Source organism: Propithecus coquereli, unplaced genomic scaffold (assembly GCF_000956105.1).
Source record: "Propithecus coquereli isolate 6110/MARCELLA unplaced genomic scaffold, Pcoq_1.0 Scaffold22, whole genome shotgun sequence".
Lineage (NCBI taxonomy): Eukaryota > Metazoa > Chordata > Mammalia > Primates > Indriidae > Propithecus > Propithecus coquereli.
In genome coordinates, this window is record NW_012147189.1 from 5683690 (window position 1) to 5702219 (window position 18530).

Genomic DNA, 18530 nt, shown 5'->3' on the forward strand with positions numbered 1-18530 from the left:
GTCATAGGCTTTCAGATCAGTGGATGTCAAAACTATCACCAAAATCACTTATGCTTTCAGAAGTTGGGGTTTGATGAGTCTCACTACAGACTTAGCGAATTAGAATCTCTGGTGATGAAGTCCCACAATCTGTGTATTTTTAAAGGTGCTCATTGCCTTCCGATTTGAGGGTCCTGTGGATTTTATCTCTATAATACGGCTCTGCCCATCGCCTTGTTCACATTGCCATCGCCTGGCCTCAGGCCTTCATTATCATACTTAGACCACTGCAATACTTACCTGCCCCAGTGTTTCTGCTTGCAGCATCCTATCAATCTCTTTTCTTTCCTATGACCTCAATCTCTGTTGGAATCATGCCACACCTCTTCTTAGAAATTTTAAATGACTCTCCATTTTCTATTAAATAATTCCATATTGTTTAACCTGGCCCTCAAGATCCCTGTTTGACCTTGTGCTATAAACATTTTCTCATTACTCACCTTCATGGACCTTTAACTCCAGCCAAAAGGAACAATTTACACTACTTATGCTTTTGCCTTTTTGCCTCTATGCTATTCTCGCTACCTTCCCCTCAATATTTGCATGTTCAAATATGGCTCGTCTTCAAGGCCCACCTGAAATTTCTTTATGTTCACAAAGGCCTCCCTGGTACTATCAACGGGAAGAACTTTCTGCTTTCCCTGAACTTTTATATAACTTGGTCTCTCATTATACTTATCTCCTACCTTTCCTTATAGGGTATATATATTTTATATATATATATACACACACACAAAGTATAATATATACAACTATACATTAATATGCATAATCTTTGAAAGTGGATCCATATGTAATTCATCCTTTTATTTATCACATTTTATCTAATACATACTGATGTCAAAAGAATATATTTCTTGAATAACAAATAGCCAAAGTTTACCTGGAACTGTTCTAAGTGTTCTGCTTTTCAACCACTAAATCCTCACAATCCACAAAACTTTATTTAGGAAATATTAATATTATATTCAATTTACAGATTAGGAAATTACATCTCAAAGCAGTTAAGTAACTTAAGACCACACAGCTAGTAAAGGCCCTTAAGTAATCTGGTTCCAGAATCCATACTTGTAACCACCCTTCTTACTATTCTGCCTTTTTTTATGAATAAATTCTACCCATTCATATTTTTCAACTGCAGTGCATGTTTGTTATTTTAAATTTAATTGTTCGAGGGCTCATATTCAAAAGATATCTTTTTCTTTTAATTGAATTTGACAGAAGCAAATTATAAGTTTAGTATAAATAACCTTCACGAAACCAAATACTGTGATTTACAGGTAGGATGCATCAACTTCAAGCAAGAAGTAGAAATTGGCTTGTAGGAAAGACAAAAGGTGTTGTACAGTTATTTAAAGCTCTGTTGTACAATTTTATAAAGACAATATAAATCGATATGGTTGTAAATTAAAAAGTAACAATATTTGATGCACTCGTGTAATTATACAATCTCCAGAAAGTGTGGTGGTTTCTCTCTTCCCATCTTTTTTCCTCCTAATGCCAGAGTATTTGCAAATAAATACTTAATCTGTGGTTATATTAAAGCTGCTTTGCCATCATGAAAAAAAATTGTTTGTTACAATTGTGTTTCACAAATTTTATAACTGGATAAACTCCACCAAATAAAAAAAAACAAGTGGATGGAAACAAAAAAAAGAATGCAGCAGGATCTGTCTAGCTTATTAACAATGGCATTGAATAGTTAAAATAGCTCCATTTGGGGAGCTTAAGAAGCACGGTGACCAAAAAATTGTATGACTGCTCATTTGTTAGTCTTAATCTATTAATGTCAAGCCCATAGTACCTACAGTTAAATAAAATTCTAATGTTCCCACTCTTAAAAAAAAAAAAGACAAAAAAGTGCAAACATATAGTTTTGAGCCAAGAGCAAAAGTAAGTTGTAGCATTTACTTACATTTGCTAATAATATCAGGCACCTGTGAACCAGTTAAATCCTTAACAATTTGAATTCTACATGAAAAAGGAGAAAAAGAGAAAAAAAGATGGAATTAAAATCTCACAAAAATTAAGACAAATTGACAGACAAATACAGAAAGAAATTTTAATGGTCTACCATTGAACACAAATCACTTTGATCAAATTACACTAATATACAAGTATTGTCAAATAGGTGGTTTTTAGTTTTTTTTGGACAGCCTCCCTCTTCCTAGATTATACACATGGCATTCAAGCTGACTTTCTTTCTTTCTTTCTTTCTTTCTTTCTTTCTTAACACAATCGTTTTCCTTTCTTTTCTCTGTAAGGGCTTGGTCCAAAGTTGTTAGTAAGAATGAGCAATAAGATATTAGCTCACTCCCATTCGAATAAAAATCCCTGCCACACCTGTGGGTCCTGAGCCATTATTTAAATGGATAATGACAAGCCTTTATATAACACAGATATCATACTGCTTTGTGGTCAGTTCTTGTTGTATATACCTGAAAATAGCTCTGTGTGTGGGTTTGGTATTCATTTTCTTGATTTAAAAATATAGTTATTTAACAATAGAGAGTATGTAATACACCCCAAGGTTTTCAGAAGTGTAATTATTTCTAAGACCAGACAATGCCCTGATAATCTGATAGCTGTTGGGAGAAGAGATGTAATTAATCACATTGACAGAGAACCAAAGGATTTAACTCAAGTAGACCTTTTAGAATAGTGACATGGCAAAAGAAGTAAAAAAAAAAAAATCAAATAAAATGTCTTAAATTTGTGTTACAGTTTCATGTTGTGATGGTTAGAAAGCCAAATTAAAGAAAGGAAGTCAGCTTTGAAGTAAATTGGCATTTATTCAGATTTAGGGTCGACCAGAAAACAGTTATGAGAACTGACATATATGACACACCATAAAATATTTTCTTGCACAATTGGAGTTATCTTTAGGGTTAGTTTTTCCAAGACATTGTGTCAGGTTTGACTCAAGACTTCAGCATTGAATTTGAACCTAATAAATCTTAATGAGTACTCTATGATGTCCTATCAAACTATCTATAAAACATAACTGGTTGTTCATGGCCAAATACATGGTAAGCTAATTTCCAAAAATTATCAGGCCGTTTTAAATCTGGTAAGATTCAAAATATAGACGGAGGCAGGTTTAAGGATGTATTGTACATTTTCATTGTATTACAAAAGTTAAGTTTGGTAGAAAATTGCTATTGGGTGCCTGAGTGTGCCTGTAGATGAGTTTTGAGCTCTTTAATGGCTGAGTAACTGGTGGTATATAGTTAGAAAACTAAGTTAAGCCCGTCTTCAGTAGTTAGTTAGCTGACTTCATGTTTGTTTTATAACTCTGATCTTCTAAAAACTTTTGTCATAATTTCAACTTATGAAATGTTTATGAAGTGTATAGAAAATTACTATGATGGCTATGAACCCAAATGATGATTCCCCTTTCCTTAGTTTCAAGGCATTTTTTCCTCACAAAAAGAAAACAGAACATTTAACCCTTTCCTTAAGAATCACAAACCTATCCAACCCCCATCAGCAGAATATTATCTGGCAACTTTGAAGTACATGGTTCAAATAGAATTACTCTAATAATAGTTCTTACAAGGTCCATGTGGGTATGTCTCATCTAACTTGGTTATTCTCTTTAGATTCAAAATTATAGCCTGCAAATTGAAAATTATATATAGCTTTTGCAAGGCAAGACCATAATTCTAGGCTTGCACTATTTTTTTTTTTCAATCCCAATAAATCACATTCAAAGTAGGTCTGACATCAGACTGTCCTTTAGCTTCTGGGAGAGCCCTAAGTCAGCTGTTGACTAAGTGTTGCTGTCTGGATTCTCAGCAGACCTTGAGACTCCACTGAGAGTTTGCTCAAATTCTTCCTCTTGATCCCTGGAAAATATACTTTAGGCCAACATTGACGCTCTTCTGTGCCTGCAGATCCAGTATGTCACCTGCACAGATCCATTAGGCTTGCATCTTTCATATATTAGTAAAGATCAGGATAAATTCATGTCAGAAGGTGGTAGTTGTAGGCCTCCACTATGGCATGTTTGCTGTGCCTGCCTTATATCTAAGATACCCTACAAGCCACTTAAATTACCTTCTAAGCAGAAGTTTAAAAATTGTGGGCCACCATACATTGTTGAGTCCCATTGCCCACATATTTTAAGAATGGGATGGGATAGAGTGGAGTGGATAGAATAGAATAGATCAAAATGTGTCGTATATTAACTTAAATTTCGTAAAACTTTTTTTAAGTTACTGTAGTTCACATGTAAAATGCATTTCTTACTGTGGTTTGTTGTCAAAGGGACTGAAAGTCAGTATTCTAGAGTAGACCTGACTCCTCAATAGCCCTAGAATTGACATATGTCCATGGAAATCTTAGTGGGTTGTTTCTGGGAAATGCTCAATACTTCCATTACATTTTTTCTCCCTCTCTTTTTTTTCCCTCATTAAAAAACAATCCCAATGAAGTATCTTTGTGGGACTGTCATTCATAGGCAGCTTTGCTTATAAGCCACAAACCTAAATTTTTTATCAAGCCCCTGTAGCCTAGCAACAGTTCTCTCCCTGCTGTGAAATCCACATCTCTCCCTACACCTTCCTTGCTCTTTAGAGAGTAAAGGAGATAGTAGGTACAATTTCCTTTTAATTTTACTTTTAACTTAGCATATGCTCTTAGCCAGTCCTCTAAGGACGTGAACCGGAATTTGGCTTTTATTTATTCATTCAACTAATTTATTGAGCCTGTACCATGATGGCAAAGCTTGATTCTATGTGCTTGAGATAATGCTTTCCTGTGCTCACATTCTAGCAGAGTATCAAACAATGAACAAATAAGTAAACTTTATAAGGGTTTTCCAGAGAAACACAACCAATAGCAGACGTATCTATAGATATAGATAGCTATAGATATATATATATATATATACACAGATACAGGTATAGCTATAGAGGAAGTAGAGAGAGAAAGAAAGAGAAATTGAGAGAGAGAGAGAGAAGGAAGAGAGAGAGACTTACTATAGGATATTGGCTCATATGATTAGGGAGGCTGAGAAGTCCCATGATCTGCTGCCTCCAGACTGGAGCCCTAGGAAGGTTGGTGGCATGATTCAAAGGCCTGAGAGCCAGAGGTGTAGATTCCAGTCCAAGTCTGAAGCCCTAAAAACCAGGAATGCTGAGGACAGGAGAAGATTCATGTTCCAGCGCAGGCAGTCAGGCAGAGGGAAGGTGAAGTCAACCCTCTGCCACATTTTTGTTCCATTCAGCCCCTCAAGGGGTTGGGTGATGCCCACCCACAGTGGGGAGGCCCATCTGCTTTACTCAGTCCACCAACTCAAACGCTAATCCCTTCGGGAAACACCCTCACAGACACACGCAGAAATAACGTTTAATCAGATATCTGGGCATCCATTAGCCCAGTTAAGTTGACACATAGAATTAACTATCCCATAAATTATATAGTAAGTTAGATGTTGATAAGAGCTGTGAAGAAACTAAGATAGGAAAGAGGGAGAGAGCGGGAAATAGAAGATGCTGAGAGCACCATTTTAAGTGGGTTGGTCAGGAAGTTTTCAGTGATAGTTTGAATGTGATGGAACTTTGAGTCTGCACATTGAAAGCAATCCCCCTCTGACTGTGCACATTACATCAGGATAAAGGACAGGTTCTATAGCCAAATAACTTTGGGAGATTCTGGTATTTAAAAAACGACTTAAATATATTTCTTTACTATGTGATATTTTAGAACTTCGGATATGTGTGGGGGTGGCTATCGATAGCCATGTGCTCTTTTCCTAATGGGACTAAAACTCATGATGGAGATGAGGATGAGGATGATGGCAGTTAATGCTCACTGAGCGTGTGTTTTGTGCCAGGCTCTGTGCTAAGTGCATTGTGTGCGAGTTTCCCTCACTGCAGTGCAGATCTCCGTGAGCGGAAGTCCCCTGTGCTGCGGCTCACCTCTTTATTTCCAGCACAGTAGGTGTTCGATAGGAACACAGCCTTTGTCCCACCAACATCAAGTAATACTTGTCAAATTGGTGCATGAATTCTCTTATTAAATTTCCACAATTATTCTTTATTTTGTTCAGGAATTACAGCCCAGAGAGGGTAAGGAGTTTAGCAAAGGTCACCCACAAGGCTCAAAAGTGATGGAATTGGAAGCTGGGCACAGATCTAATGCTCAAGCTCAGCCTCCTTCAGAATATTTCCACAGGGCACTTATTTTCCTCCAGGGATCATATCTTAAAGAACGAGCATACCTTAGACACACTGCTGTAAGGCAAATTATCTTTCCCCTGAAATGCATTCTCTTCACTTGTAGATTTTCCATGTCTAGGGCTTCTTTAAAGAGAAATCCAAACCTTCAGACAAAAAGAGCAGCAGTAAAAGCAAGGGGCTACAAGCCACATCAACAATTTTTTTGTTGAACAAACATTAATTAATGGCCTTACTTATGCCAGACCAGGTGCTAGGCACTGGGATATAAAGATAAAGAAGATAGACTGGAGTCAGTGCACTTAATAATCTCTAATGAAAGCGATAGGCATATTGCAAGTAGTAACAAAGACCCAGATGCATGAAGGAATACAGTGTGTTCCGGGTGCCTGGAAGCACAGAGAGCATTTGCTGGAAGGTGAGCAGAGGACAGGTGGTGAAGCTAACTTATATGGTATGGAAGCCAGTTAAAGGATTTTTAGCCTTTAAGTGTCATGATTATAGATAAAAATACATGTCCACACACACATATGTGTATATACACATATGTATACATATACACACATATTTTTAAAATAAATCTCTGGCTAGAATGAGGGATGAATTGGAGCAGAGAGCTCTACCTATGAAGATGTCAAAATAGGCTCACTAAAAGAGGCGGAGTCCTCAACAAAGGCAGTGTCCTGGGAAGGATTGTAGAGAACAAATTTGAGAGCAATTTAGAAGATAAAATAGTCAAGGTTTGTTGAATAATTGGTGTCGTGTATGAGGGAAAATGGGGCATCACGGTATATCTGTGTGGATGGTGGTACTGTTAATAGCAGTCAGAAGGAAAAGGAAGTTTGAGAGAAAGGATAGTAAATTCAATTTTGGATGAACCGAGTTTGAGAATCTTTGGGGATCTCAAGGCCTGGAGCTCAGGAGATGTGGAGATACAGATTTGGAAATTGTTAGCCCTAAAGTGCTTGAAAGAAGGTGACAATAGAGATGATGAGTTTAGGAAGGATGTGTAAATAATATGAAAAACCCAGCACATACTCAAGTGTATTATAGACACAGTCTAACTTGCTGCAGCAAACACTTGTAACTGTATCTGGAGACAGCAGCCACAGGACTAAGAATGAATTCCCTGTTCTCTGAATTTCAAGAGCTCTGTAGGGAATGTGTTGAAGAAGTACCAAAGAGAAAAGGAAATTCTAAAATAGGATCCGAGTATGAAACTAGCAACCTAAGGTTAGGAATGCAGGCGCCCAAATGAGCGGTGGAGTGCTTCACTGAACAATTTGCAAACCCAGTCCTCAAGCTTTGTCGCTACCTGTTCCACCCACAGTACCCTAATGCTGATTTGGCACTTCTGTCAGATGTGAGCCTTGTTGTCTTCTCATGTGACTCTACCTATCTTTGCTGAGAACGCTGTGGGTGACTATGCATGGTGAAATTAGTGTTAACTCTTGTTAAGAAAGCTCAAAAACACATCAATGTTTTCTCACCAAGAAAATATTCAGATCACTGAAATGTCCCTGCCTCTGGGTGTCTGTCAATTTCAGAATACAGGCCCATGTTTTAGAAATAAGACCTTTTTATTCCTTTTTTTTTCAATTTATCTGCTTTCTAATTTAAAAATAATGTGTGCCTACTGTTGAAAATAAATCCATAAATATCTTAAATCCACATTTTTTCACAGTCATACTCCTTGTTTTACATTGATGAGTTTGTTTTAGTAGCACATCCCAAATTGTTAGAATCAGAAGGTCAGTGAGGTAAAATTAAAACAAGTACTTTAGAAGATTGTAAACACAGAATAAATTTCAGTGTCATGTAAATAGGGTGTGATTTCCATAATAAAGCCATTATTGTTGTCACTGGTGTATAGCAATAAAGCCAAGGCTGCAATTACAAAGAAAACAGATAATACAGCACTAAACTTTCTTAAAAATAGCAGTTAAATTCATTGAAATCATATTTTCCACTAAAAAATAACAAGATGTGGTATATTCACAATAGAATCTACTAACTCCCATGAGTAGACTTTCTTAATGATACCAGTACTAACTGATGTATCAACTTGATGTTTTTCTTCCTTTCCACAAGTAATTTCTTTCACTAAAACCTTTTCAAACTACTGTGTTTTTCACATTAGTGATTCCTTGTTAATTGAAGCATGTAAATTAAGTACTTCAATTTGATTTTTTTTTCTTCCCTATAGTGGAACTTCATCTTGACACAAGCGTGACTGACTTAGCAATCTCTTTTCTTTTTTCTTAATTGTAGTAAAATAGACATAACATAAAATTTAACATTCTAACTCTTTTCAGTGTATGGTTCAATGTCATTAAGTACATTCACAATGTACAACCATCACCACTGTCAGTATTTCCAGAACTTTTTCCTCATCCCAAACGGAAACTCTGTATCCATTAAACAATAATTCACTATTGTCTCTTCCTCCCAACCCCTGGTACCTTCTATTCTGCTTTCTGTCTCTATGAATTTGACTATTCTAGGTACTATTCTAGTGGAATTATACAATGTTTGTGCTTTTTGTATCTGACTTATTTCACTTAACAATGTTTTCAGAGGCCGTCTATGTTGGCACTTATATCAGAATGTCATTCTTTTTTAAGCCTGAGTGTCTCGGTCCGTTCAGGCTGCTATAACACAATACCCTAGACTGGCTAGCTTTAAACTACAGGAATTTATTTCTCACAGTTTTGGAGGCTGAGAAGTCCAAGATCAAGGTGTCAGCAGATTCGGTGTCTGGGGAATGCCCCGCTTTCTGGTTCATAGATGATATACCATCTCACTGTGTCCTCAGATGGTGGAAGGGGCAAGGCAGCTCTCTGGGGCCTCTTGTATAAGGTCGCTAAGCCATTCATGAGAGCTTTGCTCTCATGACCTAATCACCTTGCCCAGCCTCCTAATACTGTTGCCTTGGTAATGAGGTTTCAACATATCAAGTTTAGGGGGACACAAACATTCATAACACAGCACTGAGTAATATCGCATTATATGTGAATACCGTATTTTATTTATCCATTCATCTGTTGATGAACATTTGGGTTGTTTACACCTTTTGGCTATTGTGAAAGATGCTGCCGTGAACATTGACGTACAAGTACCTGTTTGAGTCCCTGCTTTCAGTTGTTTGGGGTATATACTTAAGAATGGAACTGTTGCATCATATGGTAATTCTATGCTTAACTTTTCTAGGTACCACCAAACTGTTTTCCACAACAGGTGTGCCATTTTATGTCCCCACCAGTAATGCACAAGGGTTTCAATTTCTCCACATCCTCACCAACATCCACTATTTCCTGTTTTTTGATGATAGCCATTCTAATGGGTATGAAGTGGTACCTCGTTGTGGTTTTGATTTTCGTTTCCCTGATGACCAATGATGTTGAGCATCTTTTCATGTGCTTATTGGCCATTTGTATATCTTTTTAGAGAAATGGCTTTCCAAGTCCTTGGCCCATTTTTGAACCAGATTCTTTGGATTTTTTTGTTGTTGAGTTGTGAGAGTTCTTTATTTATTCTGGACAGCACAGTCTTTTATAGAGATACCCTTATTCCTTAGGCCCAATACTGTGAGAACATTGAATTGACTCTTTTTTATGTTAACTAATTCACCCTTAAACATAAGTCATTTCCAACATTACCAATTATCAATGCCTTCTTCAGTCAATATTGAATTATAGACAACACAGAAGTTAGTAGTAGTTCACCAAATGTGAAATGACAGCTTAGGAAATATAAAACTAAAGTGATTTTCATTAAATGAACATTGATTTTTGATTTGCCAAATGATATTAATAGTAGCTGTTCAACAACAACATGTGCCCCCAACCAACTCTCATCATCATCATACACCCCCTTCTCTTCTTACTCAGGACCCAAAGGAGGTGAAAGGTGCCTCCTCAGAGGTAGATTAGCCATAAAGCTGATGAAGCGTAAGTTTCAGGGCCTCTCATCTGCATGGCCCCCTTCCAAGATCCTGTACCTGATTATGGTTTTGCGATTTTTGTTTTGTAAAGAAGCCTCTCCAAGTTTTATAAGCTTCAGGCTCATGAAATCCGTATGTGCCTCTGGATATGTTTCTTCCATCTGAAATCATGTCTTAATCATTGCACTGTTGGAAAACCAGCCTGGGATCTATTGTTAAGTACACTTAGTTATTTATGACTAGCTTTTTTCCTTGCAGAGTTTCTGGTCTGGGGTGCCAAGCTACCACACTGTTCTGCATAATTCCAGAAAAACGTGGGCCATGGATGTTTCTAGTGAGCCCTGGTATGCTCCTTTGGCTTCTCCACTAAGCTCGGTCCACACAGCACTTGCTTTGCTCTAGGCACTTAGAGGAACATGCAGGCCAAGTTTTGAAAATTCAGTTCCTAGTTATTCATAGGAAATGTGCAGGTCCCTTTGTACTCTGCACAGAGCCATAAATAGAATTTTGTTCTTATGCAATAGAAGCAAAGAATGCAATTGCCAAAGTTAATACCTAATCTTTGAAAAATTTTGGAACATAGCTTAGGCAGTTTCCTAAATATTAGGGTTCTTGTCGGAAGTAAAAATTAGCCTCCTGGCCCTTTATCTAATTATATGATTTCATTAAACAAAAATGAAATTTTATAGCAACTAAATGAATTTTAATAAATTTTCTCCTGTCCTACTGCAGGGCATTAATGACAAAGAAATTATTCATCTATATAAACCTTTTCTTATATTATTTATAAGATTATTATTTCTTATATTATTATTATTTTCTCCATGTGGTTATAATAAGAACTCAGACAATTTGTATATATTGCGATGAAGAGTATATTCTGCGATGAGCAGAATATCAACAGAGTCCCCTTCTAAAGCCGTCTTTCTTCTCAAAAAAATGTTCAGGTTTCCACTTTCCCTTCCCCTCTGTCCTTCTCCCTCTTTCCTTACTCTTTTTTTTTTCTTTTCCTTTCCCTTCCCAAAAAACTCCATCCTAAAGCCATTAGTTGATGCAGAGCAACGTAGGCTACCACAGGAAGGTGCCCAAGCATGGGGTGTCTGAACCCAGGCACTGCGGGGAACGGGCTGCAGCCCAGCATGAGGTGTCGGAGCTGAGTGAGTTTGGGAGGCCGTTTGGGTGAGGGAAGGGATGACAGCAATGGGATGTGATTACCTAGGTAAGTACATTAGGAATAATGAGAAATAAATTTCTCACCAACAGAGAAGGGTTACACATATGGAAAGGGAGAAAACTAGAATTGACCCTGTGGTGTTGGGGTAGAATTAGAAGTATCAGTATGAACAAATGATTTTCATTATATAGAGAAAGATATACAGAAAAATAGACGTGTGTTTGTGTGCATGTGGGTGTGCATATGTGTGTGCACAAATACTTATCTCCTCTAGCTCTACCTATTGGGAGAGCTTAGGAGCAGCAACAGCAATGTCCATACCTAGCCCCAGATCTGCTTCCTAAATACCACTCTGCTCTAAAACAAACCAGGACTGGGGCAGGGAAAATTTGAAACATCTTAAGCCGAAAACAAGCAAGTGCTAACAGAATAACGAGGACATAACAAAAGGCACAGAAACCTTCCTGAAGGGGCTCCCACTAAGGACAATTTGGGCATCAAAATAATGATAGGAATGGATAATAACCGACTAAAGTAGGAATCTATAAGTCCATATTATAAAAGAAAACAAATGGATAAATCAAATATTCGATAATGAAAAAAACATATTTACATAGTTTCAAAGTAATGCCACACAAGACACTTAATAATTACAAAAGGAAAAAGACTAATAACTTTACAAGGAGGATCTGTGCAGCTACTATCTTAATCAAGTGACCAAACTGAGCATCTTCACTAATGGGACAATTGAATTCTATCCTGATGTCTTTCAACAGCTTGAAAATGTGTTTATTTGTGGCTGTGACGATCCAATTCACTTTCCAAATCTTACATAACTTGTCGTTTAAATATTAAAATCCTTTCGATAAGGTTATTATTCTGAAACCGAAATAGCAAAGAAAATTCAAAATAGACAAGCGAAAAGGGTAATGAAGTCCCTTGACCCTGAAGAAATCTGTTGAAACAAATCACATGAGAACATTATGGGTAGAATAAGCTTGGTTGATCAAAGTCAGTCACTCACTTCCTCTTTGCTCTTTAACCTTAGCAATAAATCGTGGTGTCGTCTTGGTCAGAAAAGGGAGGTGAGTGCATGTTTTTCCATCACACACAAATTTTATATAATTTCTATTTTTAAGTGCCTGGTCAAAATACGCTAATTTCTGGAGCACACTGCTGCCTACCATTTTCTCAAGATTTATGCAACTCCATAGTTGTTTGTAGTACTTTCTGAACAGTCCAGCAGGTGGCAGTCTAGGAGAGGAACAGTTCTCATCCGTCCCCATCCCAGGGCTACCAGCAGCTCCATTTGCAAAACAGAAAGAATATGGACTCAGCAATGTGCCTTCTCTTCTCTGGCATAAGAATGTAATTTCCAAGGTTGTTCTCTCAAAATGGGTACTTAGGCATATAGAGTATCACAGAAAGGAGCCAAAAATAATCTGTGACTATGCAGTATTCTGAAGCTCAAAATTTCTTTTTTTTTTTTTTAATTTCTAGAAATTCCACTGATTTTATATCTCTTTGCCCTGATTTCCATGACATGGCTTTGGGGAGGACTGCACATGGCATACAGACACTTCTGGATGTTGGTTCTCTTTGTCATTTTCAACAGTCTGCAGGTAAGCCTTACAGTTTGGTTATGACAATACACATTTATCCAAATGAGTACAAAGCATGGAGTTTCAGTATTAAAGATTCAAGTGTCCACACACAGTGCATTCGTGCACAAAATAATATCACATCATGCAGAGTTGTAAAATAAAATGATGGGGGCTAAATCTTTAACATTTGAAATATGGCCGAGATTCTAACTTGCTCATTATACAGATAGGGAAGACAAAATATTTACTCACCTTCATTTTGACAACATCCAAGTAACTGCAAAACCATAATTTTTTTCAGCAGGATTGATATTTACAGAATTTGCAGAAAGCAGACATGTGGAATCTATGCACATATTTGGGCCATGGCTGCATGTAGAAATGGAATCAATTGAGGAGTGAAATAGATACCCATGTTCAAGCAATCCCCTCTTAAGCCTGATGCTTAGTGAAACGAGAGTGTTTGGTTCACTGAAAATGACTGACATCTCCCAAGTCCAGCAGTGCCCAGCTTAAATTAGTTTTGTGAGCATGGTTAGAGAGCATAACTAGGAATTACATAACTGTAGCAAAAATTAAAGCTGACTTTTTTAGTCCTTTTGTTAAATGGAAAAACTTTGCACCCTGAAATTAACAAATGGAACAAATGAACACATTTTCCTTATTTTCCTAAGTGAAAAGGTCTGCCCTTGACTAAAATAATTTCTTAAATTTACCTAAAGTATCTATAAATAGTCCTTATTTTGGTTATCATCTTACAAGGAGCATGTGTATAAAACACACATATGTATGTGTGTATGTATGTGTATATATTAAGACATACATATATTTAGGATTGCAGCATACAACTGAAGTAGAACTGCAGTCCTCAACCCCTGAGCCACAGACGGATACCAGTCTGTGACCTGTTAGGAACCGGACCACACAGCAGGAAGTGAGCGAAGCTTCATGTGTATTTACAGCCACTCCCCATCGCTCAAATCACTGCGGAATCATCTCAAAGCTATCCCTCCCTGCCCCGCCATCCATGGTGGAAAAATTGTCTTCCATGAAACTGGTCCCTGGTGCCAAAAGAGTTGGATACCGCTGCTTTAGAAGACACTCTTTAGTTAGATCGTAGCTTACATGATGATGCCTAATCAAAGCATATTATCGATTTAGGAAGGAAAAAATACAAAATAATTAAAAGTTTGGAATCAAATGAATACAAGTTGATATATAGACATCTCTCTATGGATATGGTTATAATCAAGCACCTACTGACAGTGCGCTAGCACTGCTGATACCAGGATGAAGAAGACAGTCCTGCCCCCACAGGATCTGATGATTTAAGGAGTAAACAATTAGCTCTAAGAATATACTATGGCAGGTGCCATGTAAACAGCATTATGAGAGTGAGTAAGGGCCTGTTTACTCCTGCATTTGAGCTGAGCCCAGCATTTGAGCTGAGCCCAAAGGTGAGCCATCAGGTCACAGGCCCCATCTTGGTCACCTTTGGATCCCTACAGCCTTTGTGGAACTAAGATCAAGGTCCAGCCCAACAGCCTACAAGTGTATTTTATTTGGCAGACACACAATGGTACACAAAAGTGTGTTTTAGATTTCCAAATATTTGCTGCAGACTTTTAAAATTGAAAAAGTTCACATTAAAAACCTGAATTTCTGACTCTTCTGAAGGCAATACTTGCATGGCAGCAATTTTCAACTCCTGAGCAGACCTGATATGCTTAGTTCATTCATTTTACCTGCCCCTGAGTTTGTGACACCTTCCATGTTTATTAAATAAATGATGATTGTATGGTTACAGATGGGTATTTCATGCAGAGATGGGTATTTCTGTTAGCCAAGGCTGCAAAAACGGAAAGTGATTGACCTTGCCTAGGTTAAGCAAAGGGTTGGGAGGGAAGGAGAAAGGTTTTGCAATTAGAAAAGAAGTGGTGGGAGAGGAGACGGAGAGGGTAGTTTGCCTTAAATGCCAACTTTCCATGCTCAGAATGCTAAACTTCAGCCTTCAAGCAATGGAAAGCCATCAGAGTTGTCTTTCTTGTTTGTTTTGTTCTGATTTGTTTTATAAAATTTTGTCAATTTTTAATTTTTTTTATCTTGAGTGAGAATAGCATGCTTGTATCTACTCTCTAGAAGGATAACCAGAAATGTTTAGGAGGGGATACTGAAAAAAAAAAAAAAGAGCAGCTCCGGGGTAGTCTATTGTCATATTCCGGACTCCAGATATTCTGGCAGTGTGCCTGGAAATAGAGAGTAGGTGACAGGTTTGATAGTTGTTATAGAGATAAATATTTGTTTTATTTGTTTTAATTTACACATATTTGTGGGATACACAGTGATGTTTTGTTACATATATTGTGTAGTGATCTGATCAAGGTAATTAGCATATCATCATCTCAAACATTTATCATTTCTTTGTGTTGAGAACATTCAATATTTTCCTCCTTTCTATTTGAAACTTTGCAATATATTATTGTTAGCTATAGTCATCCTATAGCACACTGGAACTTATTCTTTCTAGCTATATTTTTGTATCCTTTAATAAATCTTTCCCTATCCCCCCTTTCTCCTAGCCTTCCCAGCCTCTAGTATCTTCTGTTCTACTTCTTACTTGTGGGAGATGAAGTTTTTTGAGCACATACAGTGTTTAACTTTCTGTTCCTGGCTTATATCACTTAACATACTGTCCTCCAGTTCCATCCATGTTGCCATGAATGACAGGATTTTATTCTTTTTTATGGCTGCATGGTATTCCATTGTGTATATACACCACATTTCCTTTACCCATTCATCTGTTGTTGGAAACCTGTGTTGATTCCATGTGTTGGCTATTGTCAATAGTGCTGCAATAAACGGGGGTGCAGACGTCTCCTCAATAGACTGATTGTCTTTCCTACGGATAAATGCCCAGTAGTGGCATCGCTAGATCACATGGTAAAGTTCTATTTGTAGTTTTTTGAGGAACCGCCATACTGTTCTCAACAGTGGCTTTACCAGTTGACATTCCTGCCAACAGTGTATGAGTTCTCTTTTCTGTGCATCCTTGCCAGCATTTGTTTTGTCTTTTTGATAAAAGACATCCTGACTGGGGTGAGATGATAACTCATTGTGGGTTTGATTTGCATTTCCTTGATGATTAGTGATATGGAGCATTTTTAAAATATTTTTTGGCCATGGGTATATCTTCTTTTGAGAAATGTCCAGATCATTTGTCTATTTTTTGCTGTTGAGATATTTGAGTTTCTTGTATATTGTGGATTTTAATCCCCTATTGGATGAATAGTTTGCAAATATTTTCTCCCATTCTGTAGGTTGTCCTTTTCTCTCTGTTGATTGTTTCCCTTGCTGTGCAGAAGCTTTTTAGTTTGACATAATCCCACTTGTTTATTTTTGCTTTTGTTGCCTATGTTTTTGAGGTCTTATTCATAAAATCTTTTCTTAGGCCAATGTCTGGAAGCATTTCAACTATGTTTTCTTATAGTAGTTTTACAGTTTGGGGTCTTACATTTAGGTCTTTGATCCATTTTGAGTTGATTTATGTATAGGTAAGAGGTGGAGGTCTGGTTTCATTCCTCTGCATATGGATATTCAGATTTCCCAGCACCATTTATTGAAGAGATTACCCTTTCCCCAATGAGCATTCTTGGTGCCTTTGTCAAAAATCATTTGGCTGCAGATATGTGGATTAATTTCTAGGTTCTCTGTTCTGTTCCACTGATCTGTGTTTCTGTTTTTATGCCAGTACCATGCTGTTTTGGTGGTACTATATTACTATAGCTTTGCAGTATATTTCGAAGTCAGGTAGTGTGTGCTTTCAGCTTTGTTCTTTTCTTTCTTTTTTTTTTTTTTTCCTTGAGACAGAGTCTCCTATGTTGCCCAGGCTGTCCTCAAACTCCTAGGCTCAAGTGATTCTCCCACCTCAGCCTCCCAAGTAGCTGGGACTATAGGCATATGCCTGGCTTCCAGCTTTGTTCTTTTTGCTCAGGATTGCTTTAGCTATTCAAAGTCTTTTATGATTCCATACAAATTTTAGGATTTTTTTTTTCCATTTCTGTAAAAAACATCATTGATATTTTGATAGAAATTGCTTTGAACCTGTAGGTTGCTTTGGGTAGTATTGTCATTTTAATAATATTAATTCTTTCTATCCATGAACATGAGATTAATATTAATGAAATTTGGTTAGCCAATTAAATGTAGGAATGTAGAGTGCAAGAGAGGAAAATCACTTAGAAATTTCTGGCTTGAGTGAATGAATGGCTGGGCACTGATACCTTTAGCCAAAACAGAGATCACATAAACAGCAAGGTCTTAATGTACAATGAAGTTGGTGAGATTTGGGAGACATTGGTAAATACTATATAGCAATGTTTTAGTAACTGGGTATAGGGATAGGGCTAGTGAAAGAGATTATTAATGAGTGATCAGAGAGCTAGGAAGACAACCGGGGTAGTGTTTGCAGTTGCATGTAGAAAAGAAAGCTTCAAAAGGAAACAACTCCTAACTCTGTCAAGTGTACCAGAATCGTTAAATAGGATGAGAACTGAGGAGCAATGAGGTCTAATGCACCAGTTCCCAAACTGTAGGGTACATCAGAATTCCATGGGGGGCTTGTTAAAACAGAGATTGTTAGGCCCCACACTCAGAGTTTCTGATACAGCAAATCTGGGTAGAATCTGGTAGTTTCCATTTCTAACAAGTTTCCAAGTAATGCAGATTTAGCTGGTCTAGGGACCACAGTTTGAGAAAAAAGAAGTGAAATGGAGAATGCAAAGAGAAAGAAAGAAGTAGCTTAGGAAGGGAGGTTGGTTGATTCAAAGGACATTTTTTTGCTTTTGTTTTCTTTACTTGTGACAAGAACCAACAAAGGAGAAACTGACAACTGGAAGAAAGATTCATTGTCGTGGCAAGATCATGGACAAGGCAGGAAGAAGAGAAGAGATAAGGGCTTCTCTGAGGGAAGAGTAGAGATGTTTCTTTTTCTGAGGCTGAAGAAAGAAGGAATGATTGGTGGATATGAAAAACTACTCTGGAGCTGAAAGTGTGGGAAATTGGCATTTGCACGCTTGCAAGTTAGCAATGCCCTCTCTTTTCTCTTAAAGGCAGGAAGCAAGGTCATTTATTGAGAGTAATGGGTTGAAAGCTTAATGTAAAAATTACGAAAGATATGGAGCAGTTTCTGGGCAGAAAGTAAATAACTTAAACTATATTGGGAGATGGTCAAGAAACAGATCACTTAGAGAGAAATCAGTGGGACTCAATGGAGGTTGGACAACTTAAATCTGTAATTGAGCCAGTCAGCAGTGATTAAATAAATATAAACTGTAACATTATAATGGTAGCCTGGGTAACCTATCAAACCACATACACAGGAAAAATTTATTGACCTCTTATGGAGGTTTGAAAATAAAGGGGGACTGTTGAGTCTTATGTTATATTTCATTGGGAGATATAAAAGAAATTTTGATCTCTTTCTCTGAGGAATGGAACCAGCAGTGACTATTTGTATCACTGTGGCTTAGAACCTAGCACACGGGCACGTTCCTGGTACCAGATGCCCAGTGAACCAGTCCTAAAAGTAA

The 18530-nt window shown here is 37.4% G+C and overlaps 1 protein-coding gene across 1 annotated transcript in view; it reads left to right on the forward strand.

Moving 5' to 3' along the window:
* ADGRV1 (adhesion G protein-coupled receptor V1) overlaps positions 1-18530 on the forward strand; it is a 539879-nt gene that overhangs the window by 461619 nt on the left and 59730 nt on the right. The window contains exon 79 of the mRNA XM_012644750.1: positions 12839-12960. Coding sequence (XP_012500204.1) covers positions 12839-12960 — 122 coding nt within the window. The remainder of the gene's footprint in view (positions 1-12838; positions 12961-18530) is intronic.